The 25,485-nt window shown below is 44.0% G+C and overlaps 1 protein-coding gene across 1 annotated transcript in view; it reads right to left on the reverse strand.

The window, feature by feature from the left end:
- Positions 1–3,811: 3,811 nt before the first annotated feature.
- LOC140732996 (sialate:O-sulfotransferase 2-like) overlaps positions 3,812–25,485 on the reverse strand; it is a 231,740-nt gene continuing 210,066 nt past the window's right edge. Inside the window, exon 7 of the mRNA XM_073055736.1 lies at positions 3,812–4,263. Within this exon, the coding sequence (XP_072911837.1) occupies positions 3,911–4,263 (353 nt within the window). The 3' untranslated portion in view covers positions 3,812–3,910. The remainder of the gene's footprint in view (positions 4,264–25,485) is intronic.

The following is a 25,485-nucleotide window of genomic DNA, read 5'->3' on the forward strand; positions in this document are numbered from 1 at the left end:
TTTCCTTCCACACTGTCTATGGGTCACACTGATATCTCCTTCCACACTGTCCATGGACCACACTGATATCTCCTTCCACACTGTCTATGGGTCACACTGATATCTCCTTCCACACTGTCCATGGACCACATTGATATCTCCTTCCACACTGTCCATGGACCACACTGATATCTCCTTCCACACTGTCCATGGACCACACTGATATCTCCTTCCATACTGTCCATGTACCACACTGATATATCCTTCCACACTGTCCATAGACCACACTGATATCTCTTCCCACACTGTCCATAGACCACACTGATATCTCCTTCCACACTGTCCATGGGTCACACTGATATCTCCTTCCACACTGTCCATAGACCACACTGATATCTCCTTCCACACTGTCCATGGACCACACTGATATCTCCTTCCACACTGTCCACGGGTCACACTGATAACTCCTTCCACACTGTCTATCGACCACACTGATATCTCCTTCCATACTGTCCATAGACCACACTGATATCTCCTTCCACACAGTGACAAACTCCAGTTCCTGAATGTCACTAAGCCCATGGACCACACTGATATCTCCTTCCACACTGTCCATGGACCACACTGATATCTCCTTCCACACAGTCCCTGGACCACAATGATATCTCCTTCCACACTGTCCATGGACCACACTGATATCTCCTTCCTCACTGTCCACGGGTCACACTGATATCTCCTTCCACACTGTCCATAGACCACACTGATATCTCCTTCCACACTGTCCATGGACCACACTGATATCTCCTTCCACACAGTCCCTGGACCACAATGATATCTCTTCCCACACTGTCCATAGACCACACTGATATCTCCTTCCACACTGTCCATGGGTCACACTGATATCTCCTTCCACACTGTCCATAGACCACACTGATATCTCCTTCCACACTGTCCATGGACCACACTGATATCTCCTTCCACACTGTCCACGGGTCACACTGATAACTCCTTCCACACTGTCTATCGACCACACTGATATCTCCTTCCATACTGTCCATAGACCACACTGATATCTCCTTCCACACAGTGACAAACTCCAGTTCCTGAATGTCACTAAGCCCATAGACCACACTGATATCTCCTTCCACACTGTCCATGGACCACACTGATATCACCTTCCACACAGTCCCTGGACCACACTGATATCTCCTTCCACACTGTCCATGGACCACACTGATATCTTCTTCCTCACTGTCCACGGGTCACACTGATAACTCCTTCCACACTGCCCATGGACCACACTGATATCTCCTTCCACACTGTCCATGGACCACACTGATATCTCCTTCCACACAGTGACAAACTCCAGTTCCTGAATGTCACAAAGCCCATGGACCACACTGATATCTCCTTGCACTCTGTCCACGGGTCACACTGATATCTCCTTCCACACTGTCCATGGACCACACTGATATCTCCTTCCACACAGTGACAAACTCCAGTTCCTGAATGTCACAATGCCCATGGACCACTCTGATATCTCCTTCCACACTGTCCATAGACCACACAGTGACAAACTCCAGTTCCTGAATGTCACAAAGCCCATGGACCACACTGATATCTCCTTGCACTCTGTCCACGGGTCACACTGATATCTCCTTCCACACTGTCCATGGACCACACTGATATCTCCTTCCACACAGTGACAAACTCCAGTTCCTGAATGTCACAATGCCCATGGACCACTCTGATATCTCCTTCCACACTGTCCACAGACCACAATGATATCTCCTTCCACACTGTCCATGGGCCACACTGATATTTCCTTCCACACTGTCTATGGGTCACACTGATATCTCCTTCCACACTGTCCATGGACCACACTGATATCTCCTTCCACACTGTCTATGGGTCACACTGATATCTCCTTCCACACTGTCCATGGACCACATTGATATCTCCTTCCACACTGTCCATGGACCACACTGATATCTCCTTCCACACTGTCCATGGACCACACTGATATCTCCTTCCATACTGTCCATGTACCACACTGATATATCCTTCCACACTGTCCATAGACCACACTGATATCTCTTCCCACACTGTCCATAGACCACACTGATATCTCCTTCCACACTGTCCATGGGTCACACTGATATCTCCTTCCACACTGTCCATAGACCACACTGATATCTCCTTCCACACTGTCCATGGACCACACTGATATCTCCTTCCACACTGTCCACGGGTCACACTGATAACTCCTTCCACACTGTCTATCGACCACACTGATATCTCCTTCCATACTGTCCATAGACCACACTGATATCTCCTTCCACACAGTGACAAACTCCAGTTCCTGAATGTCACTAAGCCCATGGACCACACTGATATCTCCTTCCACACTGTCCATGGACCACACTGATATCTCCTTCCACACAGTCCCTGGACCACAATGATATCTCCTTCCACACTGTCCATGGACCACACTGATATCTCCTTCCTCACTGTCCACGGGTCACACTGATAACTCCTTCCACACTGCCCATGGACCACACTGATATCTCCTTCCACACTGTCCATGGACCACACTGATATCTCCTTCTATACTGTCCATAGACCACACTGATATCTCCTTCCACACAGTGACAAACTCCAGTTCCTGAATGTCACTAAGCCCATAGACCACACTGATATCTCCTTCCACACTGTCCATGGACCACACTGATATCTCCTTCCACACAGTCCCTGGACCACACTGATATCTCCTTCCACACTGTCCATGGACCACACTGATATCTCCTTCCACACTGTCCACGGGTCACACTGATAACTCCTTCCACACTGCCCATGGACCACACTGATATCTCCTTCCACACTGTCCATGGACCACACTGATATCTCCTTCCACACTGTCCATGGACCACACTGATATCTCCTTCCACACAGTGACAAACTCCAGTTCCTGAATGTCACAAAGCCCATGGACCACACTGATATCTCCTTGCACTCTGTCCACGGGTCACACTGATATCTCCTTCCACACTGTCCATGGACCACACTGATATCTCCTTCCACACAGTGACAAACTCCAGTTCCTAAATGTCAGAAAGCCCATGGACCACACTGATATCTCCTTCCACACTGTCCACAGACCACACTGATATCTCCTTCCACACTGTCCATGGACCACACTGATATCTCCTTCCACACTGCCCATGGACCACACTGATATCTCCTTCCACACTGTCTATGGGTCACACTGGTATCTCCTTCCACACTGTCCATGGACCACACTGATATCTCCTTCCACACTGTCTATGGGTCACACTGATATCTCCTTCTACACTGTCCATGGACCACACTGATATCTCCTTCCACACAGTGACAAACTCCAGTTCCTGAATGTCACAAAGCCCATGGACCACACTGATATCTCCTTCCACACTGTCCATGGACCACACTGATATCTCCTTCAACACAGTGACAAACTCCAGTTCCTGAATGTCAGAAAGCCCATGGACCACACTGATATCTCCTTGCACACCATGGCAAACTTGAGCTTCCCTTTGTTACAAAGCCCATGGGCCACACTGATATCTGCTTCCACATGGTGGCAAACTCCAGCTCCTGCAGGTCACAAAACCCAAAATCATACAAATGCCTCCTTCCACATTGTGGCGAACTTCAGGCAGTCACCCATCCTGGCAACACTCCACTTCCTAAAGGTTGCTTCCTGGCATAACCACACTATACAGTTACTGACACCCTCAGCTGTTCCTATCCTGTGACTTCTCTCTAGATGCTGGAAGCACCTAGGAAGCTAATAGCTGTTGAATATTAAAAGAAGCCACCCACTGTGGGAGAAGGAGTACCGACCGGGGAAGGAGAGAACACAGCTATGTCCCAAAAGCATTTACCAACAAAATCATCTGGGGGCGTAATCCTCGGGAACACCAGCTAGGTTTCTCAGCTTGAGGGCCACGTCTACAGTCTTGACAAAAGCATCAATCATTTTCCTCATCTCTGGAGTGTAGGGATCATATTCCAGTTTCCTGAGGCCAGAGCGTTTGAAGTTCCCATCCTTCTGGCTCTCCACACAGAGCAGCCTGTCGTCGGAGACACTGAGGCCCAGGATGCACACCATCTTTTTCAGCTGGTTGAACAGATCGTGCTTCAGATCTTCATAGTGGACCACAAGGACTTCCTTGCCGAACTTTAACCAGTCGAGAGTGTGGGATGCCCACCAAGGTGCGTAGTTCTTCACAAACTCAGGCCATTCTGTAGAACAAAGGAAATCATTAAATATAAAAGACCGCTTTGGTTTAATTCATGACAACACATTTTCAATAGGTGACGGTTTGAGAAGGCAGCATTTATCATTGAGGATCGTCACCATCCAGGACATGCTCTCTTCTCATTGCTACCATCAGGCAGGAGGCAGAGGACCCCTGAAAACACACACTCAATGTCTTAGGGACAGCTTCTTCCTGTCTGCTATTAGATTTCTGAATGGATCATGAACCCATGAACACTACCTCCTTATTTGCTATCTTGTCACACTCTGTATTTATTTATTAATATTTCTTATTGTAACTTATAGTAAATTTTATGCATTGCACTGCACTGCTGCCAAAAAACAATAAATTTCATGGCATACACACAGTGGCCACTTTATTAAATACACCTGTTCACCTGCTCATTGATGCAAATATCTAATCAGCCAATCACGTGGCAGCAACTCACTGCATAAGAGCATGCAGACATGGTCAAGATCTAAGTGATGTTGATGCCATGCAGTGTATCTCAGAAGCTGATTTCCTGGGATTTTCAAGCACAATGATCTCTAGAGTTTAGAGAAAGGTGCATGAAACTAAAAGATCATACAGTGCTGTTACTGTTCTGTGCTTTGTTAATGAGAGAGGTCAGAGGAGAATGCCCAGACTGGTTCAAGCTGACAGGCAGGCGACAGCAACTCAAGTAACTATGCGTTACAACGTGGTGTGCAGGAGAGCATCTTTGAACGTACAGAACATCAAACCTTGATAGACTATGTGGCTTATTTAATGTGAGTAATATGTGAGGAATCTTGTGTATGCATTGGTTGATTAAGCATTATTGTTTGTTACAATAATTCTTACAGTTTATATGTATAAATGCATGAATTGCATATGTCATCACACTACCACGAGATACAGTGGCATGCAAAAGTTTGGGCACCTCTGGTCAAAATTTCTGTTACTGTGAATAGCTAAGCGAGTAAAAGATGACCTGATTTCCAAAAGGCATAACGTTAAAGATGACACATTTCTTTAATATTTTAAGCAAGATTACTTTTTTATTTCCATCTTTTACAGTTTCAAAATAACAAAAAAGGAAAAAGGCCCAAAGCAAAAGGTTGGGCACCCTGCATGGTCAGTACTTGGTAACACTCCCTTGGGCAAGTATCACAGCTTGTAAATGCTTTCTGTAGCCAGCTAAGAGTCTTTCAATTCTTATTTGGGGGATTTTCACCCATTCTTCCTTGCAAAAGGCTTCTAGTTCTGAGATTCTTGGGCCGTCTGGCATGCACTGCTCTTTTGAGGTCTATCCACAGATTCTCGATGATGTTTAGGTCAGGGGACTGTGAGGGCCATGGCAAAACCTTCAGCTTGCACCTCTTGAGGTAGCCCATTGTGGATTTTGAAGTGTGCTTAGGATCATTATCCTGTTGTAGAAGCCATCCTCTTTTTACCTTCAGTTTTTTTTTACAGATGGTGTGATGTTTGCTTCTAGAATTTGCTGGCATTTAATTGAATTCATTCTTCCCTCTGCCAGTGAAATGTTCCCCGTGCCACTGGCTGCAACACAAGCCCAAAGCATGATCGATCCACCCCTATGCTTAACAGTTGGAGAGGTGTTCTTTCAATGAAATTCTGCACTCTTTTTTCTCCAAACATACCTTTGCTCATTGCAGCCAAAAAGTTCTATTTTAACTTCATGAGATCACAGGACTTGTTTCCAAAACACATCAGGCTTGTTGAGATGTTCCTTTTCAAACTTCTGATGCTGACTTTTGTGGTGAGGATGCAGGAAAGGTTTTCTTCTCATGACTCTTCCATGAAGGTCATATTTGTGCAGGTGTCGCTGCACAGTAGAACAGTACTCCACCACTCCAGAGTCTGCTAAATCTTCCTGAAGGTCTTTTGCAGTCAGACAGGGGTTTTGATTTGCCTTTCTAGCAATCGTACGAGCAGTTCTCTCGGAAAGTTTTCTGTCTTCCAGACCTCAACTTGACCTCCACTGTTCCTGTTAACGGTCATTTCTTAATTACATTATGAACTGAGGAAATGGCTACCTGAAATCACTTTGCTATCTTCTTATAGCCTTCTCTTGCTTTGTGGGTGTCATTTATTTTAATTTTCAGAGTGCTAGGCAGCTGCTTAGAGGAGCCCATGGCTGCTGATTGTTGGGACAAGGTTTGAGGAGTCAGGGTATTTATAAAGCTTTGAAAAATTTGCATCACCTGGCTTTTCCTAATGATGACTGTGAACAAGCCATAGCCCTAACAAGCTAATTAAGGTCTGAGACCTTGGTAAAAGTTATCTGAGAGCTCAAATGTCTTGGGGTGCCCAAACTTTTGCATGGTGCTCCTTTCCTTTTCTTCACTCTAAAATTGTACAAAACAAAAATAATACACTAATCTTGCTTAAAATGTTGAAAAGAATGTTTCATCTTTAACTTTATGACTTTTGGACATCAGTTCATCTACTCACTTAACTATTCACAGTAACATGAAATTTTGACCAGGGGTGCCCAGACTTTTGCATGCCACTGTATGTGCACACCTCGCTTAAAGAAAACACACTCATCTCTCATGTTTTGCTTTGAATTAGTTTCATGTTTTGAAGTTACAAAACATAACAGTGGTGATGAGGTATTTTTAGAATGAACCTGAGACTGCTAACGACATATTGACACGCAGTATGGCATGATGGGTAAACAAACAACGCAGCACCACACCTGCAGAGATGACTGTTTAAAATAAAGGCTGAAAACGGAAGAATTTATGGGTTCATAAACAGTGAGTACCAGTTGATAATGAACATTAAAAAAAAACCAGAAATAGCGGCTACATTGTAAAGACAGATGCTTTTGATTACTCAATGAGCAATTGGTTCAGATCTGCTGAACTAATTGAGCAGTATTTTGAAGTATATGAAATAGCCAATGAGAAACAAGTATCATTTTTGCTGTGTGCATTATGTTTAAAGGCATACAGTTTACTTTGAAGTTTACCTGCTCCAACCAAAACTGCAGAAATTAACTTTGCTGATTTTATGAAAGTAATGCAGGAACACTTTGAACTGAAACCATTGTTGATTGCAAATGCTTTAAGTTTCATAAGCAGAATCAAAAGGAAAGGGAGTCCATTTCAGCCTATGTGGCTAAATTGAAGAGATTGTCTGAGCATTGTCAGTTTGGTAATGGTCTTAATGATGCACTGACAGATCATTTAATTTCTAGAATCTTACGAGAAAGCATTCAAAATGGCTCCTAACTGAAGCACAACTTATATTTAAAAGAGCAGCTGAAATTGCTGTATCAATAGAAATAGCAGACAGTCGCAAATGATTTGCAGTTAGGAATGAAGGTGAGTGTGAACAAAATTGTCAATGTCTAAACAGAAACTGGCCTGACCAATCAAATTGTGTTGGCTTTGTGGCAGAGGCTCACGTCCACCAGACCAATACAGATTTAAGGGTAAATCTTGCAGAAAATATCACAGCGTAAGACACATACAACAAGCATAATGGGCAGACATAAATTAATGGACTGCACAGGGAAGAGAAAAAGATAAAAAGTCAAGTTGCAGTTTCAAACAGTGCTCCAATCTGGATGCTGTAGATGAAAAATCTGACAATGACGAGAGTTCACAAGACTGGCAAACCTTGAAATTTACAATAGGAACACTAGCAATAAACAAGCAATATGGCTTAAGCCAAAAGTAAATGACAAATTAATTGAAATGGAATTGGACACTGGTTCAGCTGTTTCAGCCATCACAGGAAATGAATTTGAATGGCATTTTAAAGATTCTAAACTGAAGCCTACAGATATGCAACTAAGAAAAGATAACTGCTGTGTGAATGACATTCATATCAGTGACGTACAACAACCAACAAGCCACATTGGGCTTCTCTGTGGTAAAAAGAGGAGGACCAACATTGTGGGGGTGTGACTGGCTGAGACAACTACAACTTGACTGGAGATCCATCCACCATTTGCATGCCACATGCCCTGCAGCAGAGTCAACTGAAAGTGGATTAAGAAAAGTACTGGATGGTGCCACAATTGCCCCCATACTGTACACCATGAGCCATTGCCCAGCACAGGGCAAACGGGTGATGGTGCCACTCTCTGTGCCTCTGGTTGGAAAGCATGTTGTTCAGAGAGACGACCATGTTGCTCAGAAGAATCATGAAAGTGGCAATAGCGGTGGTCCGACTACAGGATTTTGTAGCCAACGTATTTGAGAAAGCTTCTGATATGTTAATCAGCCAGTTACTGCAAAATGTGGCTTGGTTTTAAGCTGGAAGAGAGTTCAAGGAGCTTCTGGAAAGTTGCAAGCATTTGGCTTTTGTGAGTGTAAGGAACCAGAATCTACTCTGTGTGCATTAAGGTAATTGCATGAGCAATTAGCGGGAGACAAAAGCTGCTTGTAAAAGTAGATGCAAAGACCAGCTGGATGAATGGAAGGCCAATAAAAAAGGGGTCAATGGAGATCTGAAAACAGAGAATTCGTCAGGTGATGCTGTGGGTGAGGAAACCAAGAGGAGAGATCAGATTGTAAAGGAAGCGATAGAAGGATTAATAAGAGAATTCGCGAGTGAACTAAATGCACCTTCCTGAGATCAAGGAACTAGAAAGAAGGGCAGAATAAAGAGCAGGGACTGGGATCAAAGTAGATCCACAGAGAAAAGCTGAGAAAAAGGAGAAAGGTGTCCAGAGCTGTCAGACCCATTCCTGCGGTCTCAGAATCAACTCCTACAACCTCCACGGAGGAGGTTCCAGAACCTGAGGTGGTTTCACAGCCACAAGTCTTGGTTGCCAAGCAGAGTGACCCCACTGTCAGGAAAGATGGTATCCCATGGTAAAAAAATCCTCCACAGTGATGAAGGCTTTAGGCCTGAATGAGGCAATTTAAAGTTGATACTTTGTGGATGTCTATGTATAGTAATTGCATTATCTAGTGTACTGTGTATATAGCTGAGATGCATTCTCTGTTGAGTTGGAGTTCGTAGATATGCAGGGAGGAGTGTTGTGTTGATTAAGCACTCTTGTTCATTTCAATAATTCATTACAGGCTATTGCACGCGTCCTGCCACCATGTGATATGTGAGTGTCTCGCTTAAAGTAAAATCACAAACCAAGTCCTGCATCTTGTGGCTCTCTTGTTTTCCTTTAAATTAACGTCCTGAAGTTACAAAACATAACAGGCTGCAGAAGGCTACAAATATGCAGAAATACAGTCAGTGGTCACTTTACTGGGTACAGGAGGTACCTAATTAACTGTACATTGAGTGTATGTCAGGGATAATAAACCTGAATCTGATTCAGAATGGATCCATCCAGCTTTATGGTGATTCCCTCTGACTGTTAATCCAATCTCAATTCCAGAATGTTCTCATTATCACATTTATTGCAGACAGGACATTTTCTCCTTTGTCTGGTGTGTTGCAATTCAATATTAAACATCAATATATAGTGTTGGAGGATTAGTCCAAGTTTTTGACTGTTGACGACACCATGGCTTGTTTACACATGGGCTTATTCTTAAATCAAAACCATTCTCTCTTGCCCTTCTCTTTTCTTCACCTGCCCATCACCTACCTCTGGTGACCATCCTCCTTCCCATTGTCCTCTCTCGTCTCCTATCAGATTCCTTCTTCTTCAGCCCTTTATCTCCTCCACCTATCACCTCCCAGCTACTCACTACTTCACCACTCCCCACCCACTGACCTTTCCCCCTCACCTGGGTTCACCTACCACTTGCCAGCTTGTACTCCATCCCCTCCCCCACCCCCTTATTTTGGCCTCTTCCCAATTCTTTTCCAGTTTTATGAAGCATCTCACCCCAAACATTGACAGCTTATTCCCCTCCATAAATGCTGCCCGATCTGCTGAGTTCCTTCAGCATTTTGTGTGTTACCTTTAGTTACTGACCCATTTTCGAAGAGTCACCTGACCATCCCTCAATGACCCTCACTCCTGCCTCACTCTTCAGCCTCCCCTGGAGAAATTCCTTTCTTCTTCAACTTCTTCCTTACACCCCTGCAAAATCTCGGGTGACGAAACTGAGACAAGTTGTCAGGTTACTAAACATACGGGGACACACTTTGCTAAATCCACTTGATTAATACACAACAAAAAGAAATGCAGGTCCAATGCCCCAGTAGGGGTGATGGGCTTTAGTCAATAAGTAAGTAAATTTACCCTGATTGCTGTTTGTAAAGATTTAGCTCCTAAGTGCACACTTTGCCACCCAGTAACAGTAGGGATGCTTCCATAGTTCCCTGCACACATTTCATTCTCTAGAGAACATTTTTTCAAGGGAAAGATGCAATGTTCTTAAAGTGGACGCAATACTATAATTGAACAATACTGCCGTGCTGAGGAAAAGGCATGGATAATTTATCCAGAGGAACGAGTGTCAACGTTCGCTGTCCGACTGTTTGGAAATCCTTCTGGTTCAGTATCGGATACACCAGGCAGTGTTTGTGTCCACCAGGGCCTGGTTCCCACACTCCCTTTTCACTTAATGGCGATTCACATACTCCTTTTCCTCTCACCCTGTTCCACTGTTACTTCTCAAATTACTCTGCTTGCTGCAAATTTTATTATAAAGCTGCACAACATCTAGAGAGTTAAAGGGATGTGTTGGGGAATTGAGATATAGGAGCAGAATTACATTCTTTGGGCATCGAGTCTGTCCGATCATTCACTCATGGTTGATTGATGTTCCCTCTCAAACCAATTCTCTTGCCTCCTACTCGTAACCTCTGATTAATTAACCCTTATTAATTAAGAACCCATCAACTTCTGCTTTAAATATACCTAATGAATTGGCCTCCACAGCAATGAGTTCCACAGATTCATCACACGCTGGCTAAAGGAATTCCTCCTCATCCCTGTTCCAAATGGTCTGTCACCATCAAAGCCCTAACTGTGCCGGATTATCAGAGTTCTACAGAAAATTCAGGAGAAGTGCAAAATGAACCCATCTCCTGCTACTGAATATGTCCCAGTGTTGTATACCTCACAACAAAGGACAAGGGGTAACACTGTAGATCTGCGTTTAGTAGTGAATGCGTTCTATATTTACAGTTGTCCATAAATTTAAAAATAGACAAAAATCGCTTGTTACGGTCACCAAACCGCCACAGTGTTGTAACGAGCAGCATCAAAAACACATCAGAATGATCAGAAGGAAGATTTCAAAAAGTGGGGAGGGAGGAATCCAGTTCTGATGCTCATAGGAACGAACAGACGGTAGGTACATGTGTTACATTGAATTTAATAAAATTAGTGGAGCCCATTCACATGTGTGGGTGGACATAGGCTCAGTGGCCACTTTATTAGGTACACCTGTACACCCGCTCGTTAACACAAATATCTAATCAGCCAACCACGTGGCAGCAACTCAATGCATAAAATGTGTAAGCATGGTCAAGCGGTTCGGTTGTGCTCATGCCAGACATCAGAATGTGACAAAGAAATGTGATCTAGGTGAATTTGACCGTGGAATGATTGTTGGTGGATTGAGTATCTCAGAAACTGCTGAACTCTTGGGATTTTCACGCACAACAGCCTCTAGAGTTTACAGAAAATAGTGTGAAACATTAAAAAAAATTCTGTGAGCAGCAATTTTGTGGTGAAAACATCCTGTTAACGAGGCCAGTCCTGATGAAGGGTCTCAGCCCAAAACATTGACTGTTTACTCTTTTCCATAGATGCTGCCTGGCCTGCTGAGTTCCTCCAGCATTGTGTGTGTGCTGACAGAACTAAAAATAACCATTCGCTCTTTTCCATGCCAAAGTTGCCAGCAAACTGTGCTCAACTTGGTGTCACAGCTGACTGGCTCGGAGTGGGCTGGGACAGAGCCAGCGCTGCACCTTGCTCTGTGATCAGATGTACCAGAGCAGATGCCGGAGTTGGCCATTACCTCCCCACTGAACCATCGGAGACAGAAGCTGTTTCATTAAGCAGATTCGGGGCAATCCACCTTGTGTAATCACAGCACATAAAGCTTTGCTTTACAACGGCCCTGAGGAGATCTTAAAACTAATGTCATGGAACAGTGTGACAATTTTGCCGACACTTCAGTCATGTCAAAGGGAACAGCTGGGGCAACACAGATGGAGCTGTACGACAAGGCCGGGGTCTTAGTCAAGTCTGTATGATTATTAGAATATATGTACTGGAACATTCCTGCCCTTGCAATAGAATATCAAGATCAATTAAATTGTGCTTAATGTTATCTTTAACTAATTCAGACCCATCAACTTAATGGTTTCCATCTCAGCTTGGGATCTTCCAACACCTGTTACTACTTCTGTTCCATGGCTGGAATTCCATCTGCTCCCTCTCTCAGCATCACTGCCTTGGGTGGAGGCTCCAATGCACAGGATCAAAGAGGCTGTAGACTCTAGACGCAAAACTCCCCACCACTGAGGACGTCTTCACGAGGCAGTGCCTCAGGAAGGAAGCATCAATCATTTCGGACCCTCACTGTCTTGCCCTCTTCTCATTACTACCATCAGGGAGGAGGTACAGGAGCCTAAAGATGCACACCCAATGTTATAGGAACAGCTGCTTTCCCTCTGCCATCAGATTTGAAAGTTGAAAGTAAATTTATTGTCAAATTACACATGGTATAAGAAACCAATTACTACACTGAGATTCATTTTCTTGAAGGCATTTGTAGGAGAGCAAATAAATGCAACAGAATCCATGATAAACTGCACAGAAACACTGCTGAGCGGACAGTGTGCAAACAAAGACAAGCTGAGCAAATGTACACCATAAACAAATAAACACTCCCGAGAAAGTGAGCTGGAGAGTCTTAAAGAGAGTTCAGAACTGTCCGTGAACTCACAAACTATCACCATTAACGTAAACCTCGCTCTTCCTCTTTCACACTAATAATTTATTCATTTAGTAAACACAAAGTATACTGCAGATGCTGTGGTCAAATCAACACGTACAAACAAGCTGAATGACCTCAGCAGGTTGGGCAGCATCCACTGAAAGGAGCAGTCAACGTTTCAGGTCGAAACCCTTCGTCAGGACTGAAGAAGGAGGGGGCAGGGGCCCTATAAAGAAGGTGGGGAGAGGGTGGAAAACCAATCAGAAGAAAGATCAAGGGGTGGGGGGGGGAAGCAGGGAGAGGATAGGCAGGAGAGGTGAAGAAGGAATGTAAGGGGAAAGCACTATGGGTAGTAGAAGAAGGCAGAATCATGAGAGAGGTGATAGGCAGCTAGAAGAGGAGACAGGGTGAAAGTGGGATGGGGGAAGGGAGAGGGAGAGAATTACCGGAAGTTGGAGAACTCGATGATAAGTTGACTACTGCTCATTTCAATGGATGCTGCCCGACCTGCTGAGTTCACCCAGCTTGTTTGTACTTATATATTCATTTATTATTTTACCTTACAACAATCTTTTATCTCAGATACTGTGTTTCAGCCACAACACAACAAATTTCACAACTTTTAACAGTAATAATAAACCTAATACTGATTCTTCACTCGCACAAATGCCACTGAGGTGGAGTGATACGTATCACAAGTATTGTAAATGTCAGAGGTGTTGTGATACGTATCACTCGAGTATTGTAAATGTTGCTGAGGTGGTGTGATACGTATCACTCGAGTATTGTAAATGTCACTGAGTGGTTTGATATGTATCACTCGAGTATTGTAAATGTTGCTGAGGTGGTGTGATACGTATCACTCGAGTATTGTAAATGTCACTGAGTGGTTTGATATGTATCACTCGAGTATTGTAAATGTTGCTGAGGTGGTGTGATACGTATCACTCGAGTATTGTAAATGTCACTGAGTGGTTTGATATGTATCACTCGAGTATTGTAAATGTCACTGAGTGGTTTGATATGTATCACTCGAGTATTGTAAATGTTGCTGAGGTGGTGTGATACGTATCACTCGAGTATTGTAAATGTCACTGAGGTGGTGTGATACGTATCACTCGAGTATTGTAAATGTCACTGAGGTGGTGTGATACGTGTCACTCGAGTATTGTAAATGTTGCTGAGGTGATGTGATACGTATCACTCGAGTATTGTAAATGTCACTGAGGTGGAGTGATACGTATCACTCGAGTATTGTAAATGTCACTGAGGTGGAGTGATACATGTCACTCGAGTATTGTAAATGTCACTGAGGTGGAAATCTGCTGCCACTGGAACATGCCAGGACTCGCTACACACTGGCTATGAGCAAAGCCAGCCATGTCAATATGATCCCATACGTCACAATCTAGTCAATCTCACTTGGATGAGAAAATGGTTGGTTTGGGAAACCGCTTTGTCTCAACAGCAGATGTTCTATCGTCTTTGAGTAAATGAATCACATGTCCCTTACAAATTGGGATGCATCCTATCATGATCTCTAAATGAAGAGATTTTAATCCAAACCCAACCTTTGTTATATCTTAGCATCAAAGGCATGGGACTGGCACTGGAACTGAAAGTAATCTCTCTGCTGTTACGCCTGTGCCCCCCCCCCCCTCCTTTTTGAGAATCGCAAGATCGTTACTAATTCAGGTCAGGAGACCCAGGAAATGAGAGAGAGATGTTTGGAATGTCCTGGCCCTCAGCGATACAAAGCCACGGAAAAGGCCATTGTCTCTTGGAGACGGAATTGTGTATTGAGTACTGTACTTCATGGAAGTCCTCAGGGAATGATCAGAGGGGGTTGGTGGAGGGATTGCATCATCCTGACCTGATTGACATCTGAGACCCTGTGAGTCAGGATAAAAGAGGGTCTGGGGAACAGCCCCTTGAGACGCACCCGGAGAAACGCTAGAAATCCCGTGACAGCGTTTAATAGCGACAGCCGGTGGGGCTCGCGTGCGTCCTTTTCCTTGGCCTAGGAATTGGCGGGCGTCCACGGAATAGCTTAGCTAAAAGGACCGACGACAAAAAACGGAACTCTCGAAGGATCGACATCATAAAAAGGAAAAGCTGGCAAGTTTAAACATCTGTCTCTCTTGACTCCAACCAAAGGCTGCAGCCTGCATGAACTTGAACTTTATATTTCCATCGGACAATACATTATCCCCTAGACAACGACAGAGCTATTTCTGATTGATTATTATTATACCCGCACTTTTAGATTTAGTATTGACGACGTATATTATCTGTATGTTTGCATTGATATTATTTTTGTGTATTTTTATCAATAAATACTGTTAAAAATAGTACCATCAGACTTCAACGGACCTCTCTATCTTTGCTGGTAAGTGACCCAGTTACGGGGTACGTAACAACTTGGGGTTCTCGTCTCGGGATTTGACACCAAATTGGGAGGCCAGTGAATCGGGCTTGTAAGTCCAAACTTGGATCTGGTATGCGGGTAGCCAGATGGGAAACCAGCAAAGATGGACGTGGATGAATTTATAGAAAACCCGACTCTGGAGGCGCTAGAGGCGGCCACCAAATCGGACTTGATAAATAAGGCGAAAGGGCTAAACCTCGCAGAGGTGAGGTTGTCACTGAAAAAGCGGGAGGTGCGAAGGGCCATAACTCAGTATTATATTGAGAAGAATGTGTTCGCAGCTGAGGTATTGGAAAATATCCCTGAAAAGGTACCAGTTAGTGGGATGGCTCAGTTAGAGTTGGAGAAATTAAGGTTGGAACATGAAATTAAGTTAAAGCAGCTGGAAGTGGCTGAGAAAGAAAAGGAAAGAGCCGAGAGAGAGAAAGAAAGGGCTGAGAAGGAAAAGGAAAGAGCCGAGAGAGAGAAAGAAAGGGCCGACAAACAAAGGGAGCATGCGCTCCAGCTAAAGGAGTTAGAGGTGAAATGGGAGCAGGAAAGAGCTGAAAAAGAGCAGGACAGGGCTGAGAAACAAAGAGAGCATGAAATTCAGTTAAAACAGCTGGAAGTAGCTGAAAAAGAGAGGGAAAGAGCTGAAAAGGAGAGGGAGGCAGAGAAACAGAGGAAACATGACTTAGAGATGGAGAAGTTAAGGCAAGAGCGAAGAGATCAAGGGTCAGACAGAGAGGAGCGGTTTAATGTTAGTCGGGAGTTGAGGTTAGTACCTCCGTTCGAGGAGACGGATGTTGATAGTTATTTCTTGCTTTTTGAAAAGGTGGCAGTAAATCAGAAGTGGCCCAAAGAGCAGTGGGTGGCGTTGTTATAAAGTGTGTTAAAAGGAAAGGCACAACGAGCATATACGGCATTGTCCATGGAGGAGGAAGAGGCACAGAGTTATGACAAAGTAAAAGCGGCCATTCTCCGGACTTATGAATTGGTACCTGAAGCGTATAGACAAAAGTTCAGAAATTTAAAGAAAGGGTGGAATCAGACGTATACCGAGTTTGCCTATGAGAAGGGTGTGCTCTTGGACCATTGGTGTACAGCAGAAATAGTGGAAGAGGATTTTTGGCGTCTCAGGGAGTTAATTCTGATTTAGGAATTTAAAGGTTGTGTTTTGGAGGATATCCGGATGTATTTGAATGAGAAGCTGAACAAGTCCATCTCCGAACTTGCTAGGTTCGCAGATGAATATGCCCTAACCCACAAGACAAAGTTTTCCTCAAATAAAAGTTCCCAGAGAGACCGTGGGAACGATAGAGAAAGCCCGCCGGCTGAGGCAGAGGTCCCGCTGGGAGCTAGTGGTAAGATTGAGGGGGAGAGGCAATACGGCCAGAGATTTCCGGGCTTGACCTGTTTTAATTGTGGAAAGGGGGGACATATTGCATCTAGGTGCTTTGCTCTGAGGAAGGAGACAGGAAAAGGGAAAGCAGCAGTCCCTATTGGATGTGCTGTGGTAATCAGAAAATCAACAAGAGAGCCCCGGGTAGACAGGGTACGAGAAGGGTCTGAGACTTGTATGTCAAACGGAACCGTGTCTGTGAGAGAGGGAGACCCACCAGTTCCCGTGCGAATCTGGAGAGACACGGGGGCTGAACTGTCATTGATTAGCAGTAAGGTACTGGATTTTGGTCGCAAGACAGGAATGGTAGCTGTGAAAGGAATGGGAAAAGGGACGGAAACGGTGTTCTTGCATAGGATCATTATGAATTGTGAGCTGGTATCTGGACCAGTTGAAATGGGGGTGCGATCAGAATTCCCAAGAACTGACGCGGACGTCCTTCTGGGTAATGATTTAGCCGGTGGTAAGGTTTGGTCAGCAATGAAGCTGATGAGACAGCCGGCGGAGGCCCCGCCCCTAGCATCCAAGATCTATCCTGCATGCGCGGTCACTCGCAGCATGTCGAGAAAGGCAGCTGAGAACAAGAGCAGTTTAAATCCGGCCAGTATCGATTTGGCTGAGATGTTTTTACCAACCCTGTACCACGAGGGTTTAGAGGGTGATAAAACTAAGAGTAGTAAAGTGAGAGTAAGGGAGAGGAGGTAGACCTACCCTTAGCGAGGAGAAAAGTTCTAGAGGCACGAAATAAAGATGAGAAACAGATAAAGCTGTTAAAAGGTCCAGGGTTGGACATGGATGATCTGTCTGGTTTGGCAGAACTGTTTGAAGACGTGGAAAATTCTAAAGGTGTTCCCGATAATGAAATGAGGGCAGTCCTAGATGAAAAGGATGCCATTACCTTGAAGAAGTCTGCTGGGTTGGCAGATGAGGTTGTTTCAGCCCGCGGGGTTGAGTTTACTCCGGAAGGGAGTTGCCCAGAGAGTAGCTGGGAGGATCAGGGGAATTTAGAATTTGGACCGGGTACGGGTATTGAAAGCCTGGAAGAGGCAAATGTCCCATTTGAGTGTGTCCAAGATGTGGATGCACGTGGTACTGAACCTAGTAATGGAGCTCAGAAAAAGTCTGAGGTATTTGATTCAGTTGACAAGGAATGCAATCCTTGTGGGTCAGATGGACTTGGTTCAGTGAAAAAAGGGTTAACCTTGGTAATAGCGGGAAGTGAGAGTTCCCAGGTGCTTGTGCTCGAAGGTGTGGTAAAAGTCAGTGAGGAGATCAAAGGTGGTGGGGTGAATATTATTATTGAAGGAAAAGGGAACCGTGTAGTTCCCAAATTGAATGAAGAAAATTTAAAGGCTGGACTGATATCAGAAGCAGCAACCAGGCTACAGAGACAATGGCTTGGTACCACAAAGCCTGTGAATCAATTACAGGTTGAGTTGGAAGGTAAAGGGGCCCCACACGCTATTGTTATTCCAGAGTGTGGTGTAAAAAGGCAGAATTTGAAATGCTGTTTGAACAAAGAGTTTAAACTGAAAACTAATAGCCTGAAGGGTCCTGAAGAGAAAACTAGCAACTTGCGTAAAATTAAAGAATTGGGTGGAAATTCGGGAAATGGTCTAAGTCTGGAACACATTGGTGATAAAAGAACTCCTATGAAAGGAGCGGATGAAAGCCTATTTCGCCAGGGTGCACAAGCTCCCCATGTGGGAATTAACCGGAAAAGAGGCGAGGGTTAATGGGGACGCCATTTTTAAATAGCAGAAGCCGGTTTTAAGGGATTTCGACAAAGCATGTGAATAATAAAAGACAACCCCCATGGAAGCCTGCCTGTTAAGTTTGAAAGCAACATAAAGATTAGTATTTGCATGATCTTTTGTAGTATACCCGTAAGCTAAGATCAAACTCTTTAGTTTTTGTTTGCTAAAGAAAAATAAGAACTAAAAATAGGTGGTTATTAAATTGAAGTCTGATGCTACAAGACTTTAGTAAGGTACAAGATGTTAAGATATTAAAGGAAGTGACAATGTAATCGGTAACCATCTAGATACTGAATTGAATGTATAACTGTATTACTCTGTAGAAAAAAAAAACTTTTGTATTGTGTTAGATTCTAAAATCCTGTAAGACTCTGTATTACTTCGTTTTTTTCCGATGGTAAAAAACGCGTTGAAGAAAGGGGGTGTTACGCCTGTGCCCCCCCCCTTTTTGAGAATCGCAAGATCATTACTAATTCAGGTCAGGACACCCAGGAAATGAGAGAGAGATGTTTGGAATGTCCTGGCCCTCAGCGATACAAAGCCACGGAAAAGGCCATTGTCTCTTGGAGACGGAATTGTGTATTGAGTACTGTACTTCATGGAAGCCCTCAGGAAATGATCAGAGGGGGTTGGTGGAGGGATTGCATCATCCCGACCTGATTGACATCTGAGACCCTGTGAGTCAGGATAAAAGAGGGTCTGGGGAACAGCCCCTTGAGACGCACCCGGAGAAACGCTAGAAATCCCGTGACAGCGTTTAATAGCGACAGCCGGTGGGGCTCGCGTGCGTCCTTTTCCTTGGCCTAGGAATTGGCGGGCGTCCACGGAATAGCTTAGCTAAAAGGACCGATTACAAAAAACGGAACTCTCGAAGGATCGACATCATAAAAAGGAAAAGCTGGCAAGTTTAAACATCTGTCTCTCTTGACTCCAACCAAAGGCTGCAGCCTGCACGAACTTGAGTGACTTTTATATTTCCATCGGACAATACATTATCCCCTAGACAACGACAGAGCTATTTCTGATTGATTATTATTATACCCGCGCTTTTAGATTTAGTATTGACGACGTATATTATCTGTATGTTTGCATTGATATTATTTTTGTGTATTTTTATCAATAAATACTGTTAAAAATAGTACCATCAGACTTCAACGGACCTCTCTATCTTTGCTGGTAAGTGACCCAGTTACGGGGTACGTAACACTGCCAACACGTCTTTTCCAATTCAACACATAAATATATCAACAATCTTAAGAGGCTTACTGTGTTAGATTCTCCACAGTTCTTTGTGTGAAGTACTTTCTTTATTGTCTGTGTAGCAGATACTGTACATTTGCTGTGGGCATACAACATCAAAGTGCCAATGGGAGCTTCAATAGGCGCCCATTAACACTAAACTAGCACCTACACTCACCGGCCCCTTTATGTGTGTATGTTCCTGGTCTTCTGCTGCTGCAGCCCATCCAATTCAAGGTTTGCCTTCCTGTCAGCATTCTCTTTTGCCCACAAAACCACTACTCACTAGATGTTTTTTTTTGTTTGTTTTTTTGCACCATTCCCTGTAAACAATAGAGACCAATGTGTGTGTGAAAACCCCAGAATTTCAGTGATTTCTGAGATCCTCAAGCCACCCTATCTGGCACCAACAATCAAAGTCACTTAGATCACATTTCTTCCCCAATCTGATGTCCGGTCTGAACAACAACTGAACCTCTTGATCATGTCATGTCTACATGTTTTTATACATTGAGTTGCTGCCACATGATTGGTTGATCAGATGTTCACATTAATGAGCAGTTGTACAGATGCACCTCATAAAGTAGCCACTGCCATTGTAACATGATATTAAGCATGGCATGTTCTGCAAAAGTTAAAACTGTAAATGGAATTTGGAGAACAATATTCTAAACAAGCCAAACAGCTCATGGCTTCCTTTCTCTTTTTGTTCCGACAGAGATTGTTTGGAGACAAAACAATTCTTTCAGACTGGTTTAACTTTCAAAAAAACTTCCCTCATTTGTCTTCTTGTCCTTACAACTGTTTCCACCCTGAGCATCGTCTTCATGATCTACTTTGACTTTTCATTCCATTGATAGGAAAGACACCCACAGCGATACTCTGTGTTAATGGACAATTGCTCATCTTCCCTCCCTGTGGACTCTGCCTGCAGTTCACCCATCACTGGAATGTCTGTTCACTTTGATGTTTCTGAGCTTTATTCAGCCGCGCTCCATCGATTTTCCCCTGTGACAGAATCTCAACGGCTGGTTAATGAATGCTTTCGTCACCCAGTGCAGTGTGACCCAATTGTTGCTCTGACCATCTAACCTTTGGCAAACTTCTGGTCCTTTCAATACCTCACTTGGTTTCATTCTTCTGAAAGAATTCTCGTTCTCTACACAAATACAAAACCTGTTTTCCCACGAGGATGATTTCATCCGGTTCCTCTATATCAAGCAACTTATCATCATCATCCTTGGCGATTTCAACCATCTGACCTCTCCAGCTCTTCAGACTCTCTTGCCTCTGTGACTTCCAGCTCAATAACCCTCTGAGATCTCCAGCCTCATCTAATTCTGGCCTCTTTCCCAGTGCAGCCTTTAGTCACTTGAATATTTTTCATCTGCATTTTCAGTTGCCTCGGCCTACTCTCTGGATTTCTCCCTCTTCTTTCTCTCCTATTTCTACGTTGGCTGAATTCTGCTTTCAACAGTGTACTCTGCATACTGTTCCCTTTGGACTACCTCGATGTGCTTATGCATGGTCTGATCTGCCTAGATGATACATAAAGATTAGCTTTATTTGTCACAAGTACATCGAAACATACAGTGAGATGCATCATCTACGCCAACAACCAGCACAGTCCAAATAAACAAACAAATTCTATGGAGTTATCATTTCAGAGGACCTGTCCTGGGACCAGCGTGTAAGTACCATTACAAAGAAGGTATGGCAGTGCCTCCACTTCCTAAAACAAATTGCACAGATTTGGCATGCCATCTACAACTCTGACAAACTTCTATAGCTGCACAGGGGAGAGTATGGCCTGGTATGGAAAAGCCAATGCCCAAGAACAGAAATTCCCTACAAAAAGTCGTGGTTACACTCCAGTATGTCACGGGAAAAGCTCTCCCCACCCTTGAGCAGATCTACGAGTCTCAGCATCTATCATCAAGGACCATCCAGTCCATGCTCTCTTCCGCTGCTGCAGTTGGGAAGGAGGTACAGGAGCCTTACGTTCCACACCACCATGATCAGGAGCAGTTATTACCCTACAGCAATCAAGCTCCTGAACCAGTGTGGATAACTTCACTCACCTCAACACTGAACTGATTCCACAACCTACTTTCAAGGGCTCCAACTCATGTTCAAAATTTTGTTTAGTTATTTACTATTTTGTTGATTACAATTTGTCTTCTTTTGCACTTTGTTTATTTTATTGAGATACACTACAGAACAGGTCCTTCTGGCCCTTCGAACCACGTTGGCCAGCAACTCTTGATTTAACCCCAGCCTAATCACAGGACAATTTACAATGACCATTTAACCTACCAACCGGTACAACTTTGGAAACTGGAGCACCCAGAGGAAACCCACGTGGTCACGGGGATTAAGTACAAACTCCCTACAGGCAGTGGTGACAATTGAACCCCAGTCACCTGTACGCTAAAGCATTTCGCTAACCACTACACTACCATGCTGCCCCAAAGAGTGGGCAAAGGAGGTCAGTGAGACAGGTAGGAGTCGAACCTCCAATCGTCTGATCACTAGTCAGAATGCACAGGCTCTATCTTTGTCTGTAGTTTTTCATTCGTTCTGTTGTGTTTCTTTGTATCTACTAGTGAATGCCCACCAGAAAATGATTGTATATATATAAGTGATTCAGAAGTGAGACTGGCACGTCATGAGAGCTCAAATCAGCTTCGAGGCATTGCAAAGCAACCAGGAATTCTTGCAGTAACGGAAACAGTAACAATGTTCTTTCTTTGTTCTGTTTGTCACATTAACTCAGGCACGGGCTGCTTGGTGGAGCTTTAAATCTATCAGCATTCCCACAGACAAAACGGTGATTGCTCCCACTGGTTTGCAGTCTTCTGTTTAATAAATCCTGCCACAATTGGGAGCCGGAGAGAAGGATTAACAACACAAGGCCTTGCCCTTTACATCTCTGACAGCCTTACAGACTCTGGTACAATACAGTAAAGGAGGAGGCCACTCAGCTCATCAGTTCCAGGAAAGACAGTGGAGACACAAGGGACATGCAGATGGTGGAATCGAACAGCAAGTGGTCTGCTGGAGGAACTCAGCGGGTCAAGCAGTATCCGTTGGAGAGAAGGAAACGTTGATGTCTCTGGACAAAACGCTGCTTCAGGAAATTGTTTTCATGCTGATACAGGGTTTTGACCCAAAACATCAAAGATTCCTTCCTGCCCATTGATGCTGCTCGACCTGTTCAGTTCTGAGTGCTTATGCAAGTGTTTCTTCTTTCTCTGTGTCCCAAGCATGGTGACTGGGGTTTTTTCATTCCTTGTGCAGTAAATATTCTAGATCCAGCGGAGGTGGAATGAAGGTGTTGGCCTATCAATGAGGACAAGCTGTAATGGATTAGGTGCTCCAAGTTATGAAGACAGCAAACACAACATAATGGTTTTGTCCTTCATTATTGTTGGACATGGGCTTGTGAATTATTCACAGGGTCTGTCAGGTCCTATAAATGCCAACATTGGTTGATAACAATTAGCTGTATGTAGAACAGGTATGTTACATGGTTAACAGGCTGTTGGTTTGATTTCAGCAACACATACAATATTAAAATCAAACAGCGGTTGAAATGCTCGTCTATTACAGATCAGTTCCAATCCATATCTTTTGGAAGTGTTGTTAGTCTCTTTATAATAAAGCATGAAGGGAAAGGGAAAATATAGAGCTTTAAACAGTTCGTTGGCAATTTTATTGACTCCCACTTAAAACACACAATTCAGTTTTACTGTTGTGTTAGAACACAAAGTGTACACTCAGTGGCCACTTTATTAGGAACCTCCTGCATCTAATAAAGGGGCCATAGATTGTATGTTCATGGTCTTCTGCTGCTGCAGTCCATCTACTCAAGGTTCAATGTGTTGGGCATTCAGAGATGTAACACGTGGTTATCTGAGTTACTGTCACATGACCCAGTCTGGCCAATCTCCTCTGACCTCTCTCATTAACAAGGGGCTTTAGCCTATAGGACTGCTGCTCACTTTGGTCATCGCACCATTCCCTGTAAACTCTAGAGATGATTGTGCATGAAAATCCAAGGAGAACAGCAGTTTTTGAGATACTTAAACTGCACCTCTGAAAGGGGGAAGATCTGAGGATCCCTGCTGCACCCGGTGACCCTGTGATCTCTGTCTCAGAGACCGATGTTAGGCTGTCTTTCAGGAGGGTGAACCCTCGCAGGTCCCAGAGGCTCCGAAAACTTGTGTCAACCAACTGGCAGGATTTCAGGACATTTTCAAACTCTCACTGCCACAGTCGGAAGATCCGACCTGCTTCAAAAAGGGAACAATTATTCCAGTGCCTGAGGAAGGTAGCATGAGCTGCCTTGATGACTATCGTCCAGTAACACTCAGACCTGCGGTGATGAAATGCTTTGAGAGGTTGGTCATGACTAGAATGAACTCCTGCCTCAGCAAGGACCTGGACCTTGCCTATCATCGCAATAGGTCAACGGCAGGTGCAATTTCAATGGCTCTTCACACCTGGACAATACAAACACTTACGGTATGTCAGGATGCTGTACATTGACTATAGCTCAGTGTTTAACTCCATTATTCCCACAGTCAGATCAACAAGCTGTAGAACCTGGGCCTCTGTACCTCCCTATGCAATTGGATCCTCGACTTCTTAACCAGAAGATCACAATCTGTGCAAATTGGTGATAATATCTCCTCCTCACTGACAATCAACATTGGTACATCTCAGGGGTGTGTGCTCAGCCCACTGCTCTACTCTCTCTATAACTATGACTGTATGGCTAGGCATAGCCTAAATGCTATCTATAAATTGGTTAATAACACAACGGTTGTTGGTAGAATCTCAGATGGAGATGAGAGGGTGTACAGGAGCAAGATGTCCCAGCTAGTTGAGTGGTGTCGCAACAATAACCTTGTACTTAATGTCAGTAAGCTGAAAGAGCTGATTGTGGACTTCAGGAAGGGTAAGACAAGGGAACACATACCAATTCTCATAGAGAGATTAGAAGTGGAAAGAGTGAGCAATTTCAAGTTCCTGGATGTCAAGATCTCTGAGGATCTCACCTGGTCCTGACATTATCCATGCAGCTATAAAGAAGGCAAGACAGCAGTTATATTTCATTAGGAGTTTGAATATATTTGGTTTGTCAATGTAAATACTCAAAATCTCCTCTCGATGTACCGTGGAGAGCATTCTGACAGCAGACTGCATCACTGTCTGGTTTGGGGGAGGGTGGGTGAGCTACTATACAGGACCAAATGAAACTACAGAAAGTTGTCAAATTAGTCCACTCCACCTTGAGTACGGCCCTCCATAGAGTCCAAGACATCTTCAAGGAGTGGTGCCTCAGAAAGGTGACATCCATTACTAAGGACCCCTATCACTTAGGGAATACCCTCTGCTCATTGTTACTGTTAAGAGGGAGGTACAGAAGTCCTCAGACACTCAGTGATTCTTCCCCCTGCCATCTGATTCCTAAATGGACGTTGAACCCATGAATACTACCTCACTTTTAAAGTATACATTATTTCTGATTTTGCACTATTTTAAACTATTCAATATACATATA

This window comes from Hemitrygon akajei, chromosome 9 (genome assembly GCF_048418815.1).
Source record: "Hemitrygon akajei chromosome 9, sHemAka1.3, whole genome shotgun sequence".
Taxonomy (NCBI): domain Eukaryota; kingdom Metazoa; phylum Chordata; class Chondrichthyes; order Myliobatiformes; family Dasyatidae; genus Hemitrygon; species Hemitrygon akajei.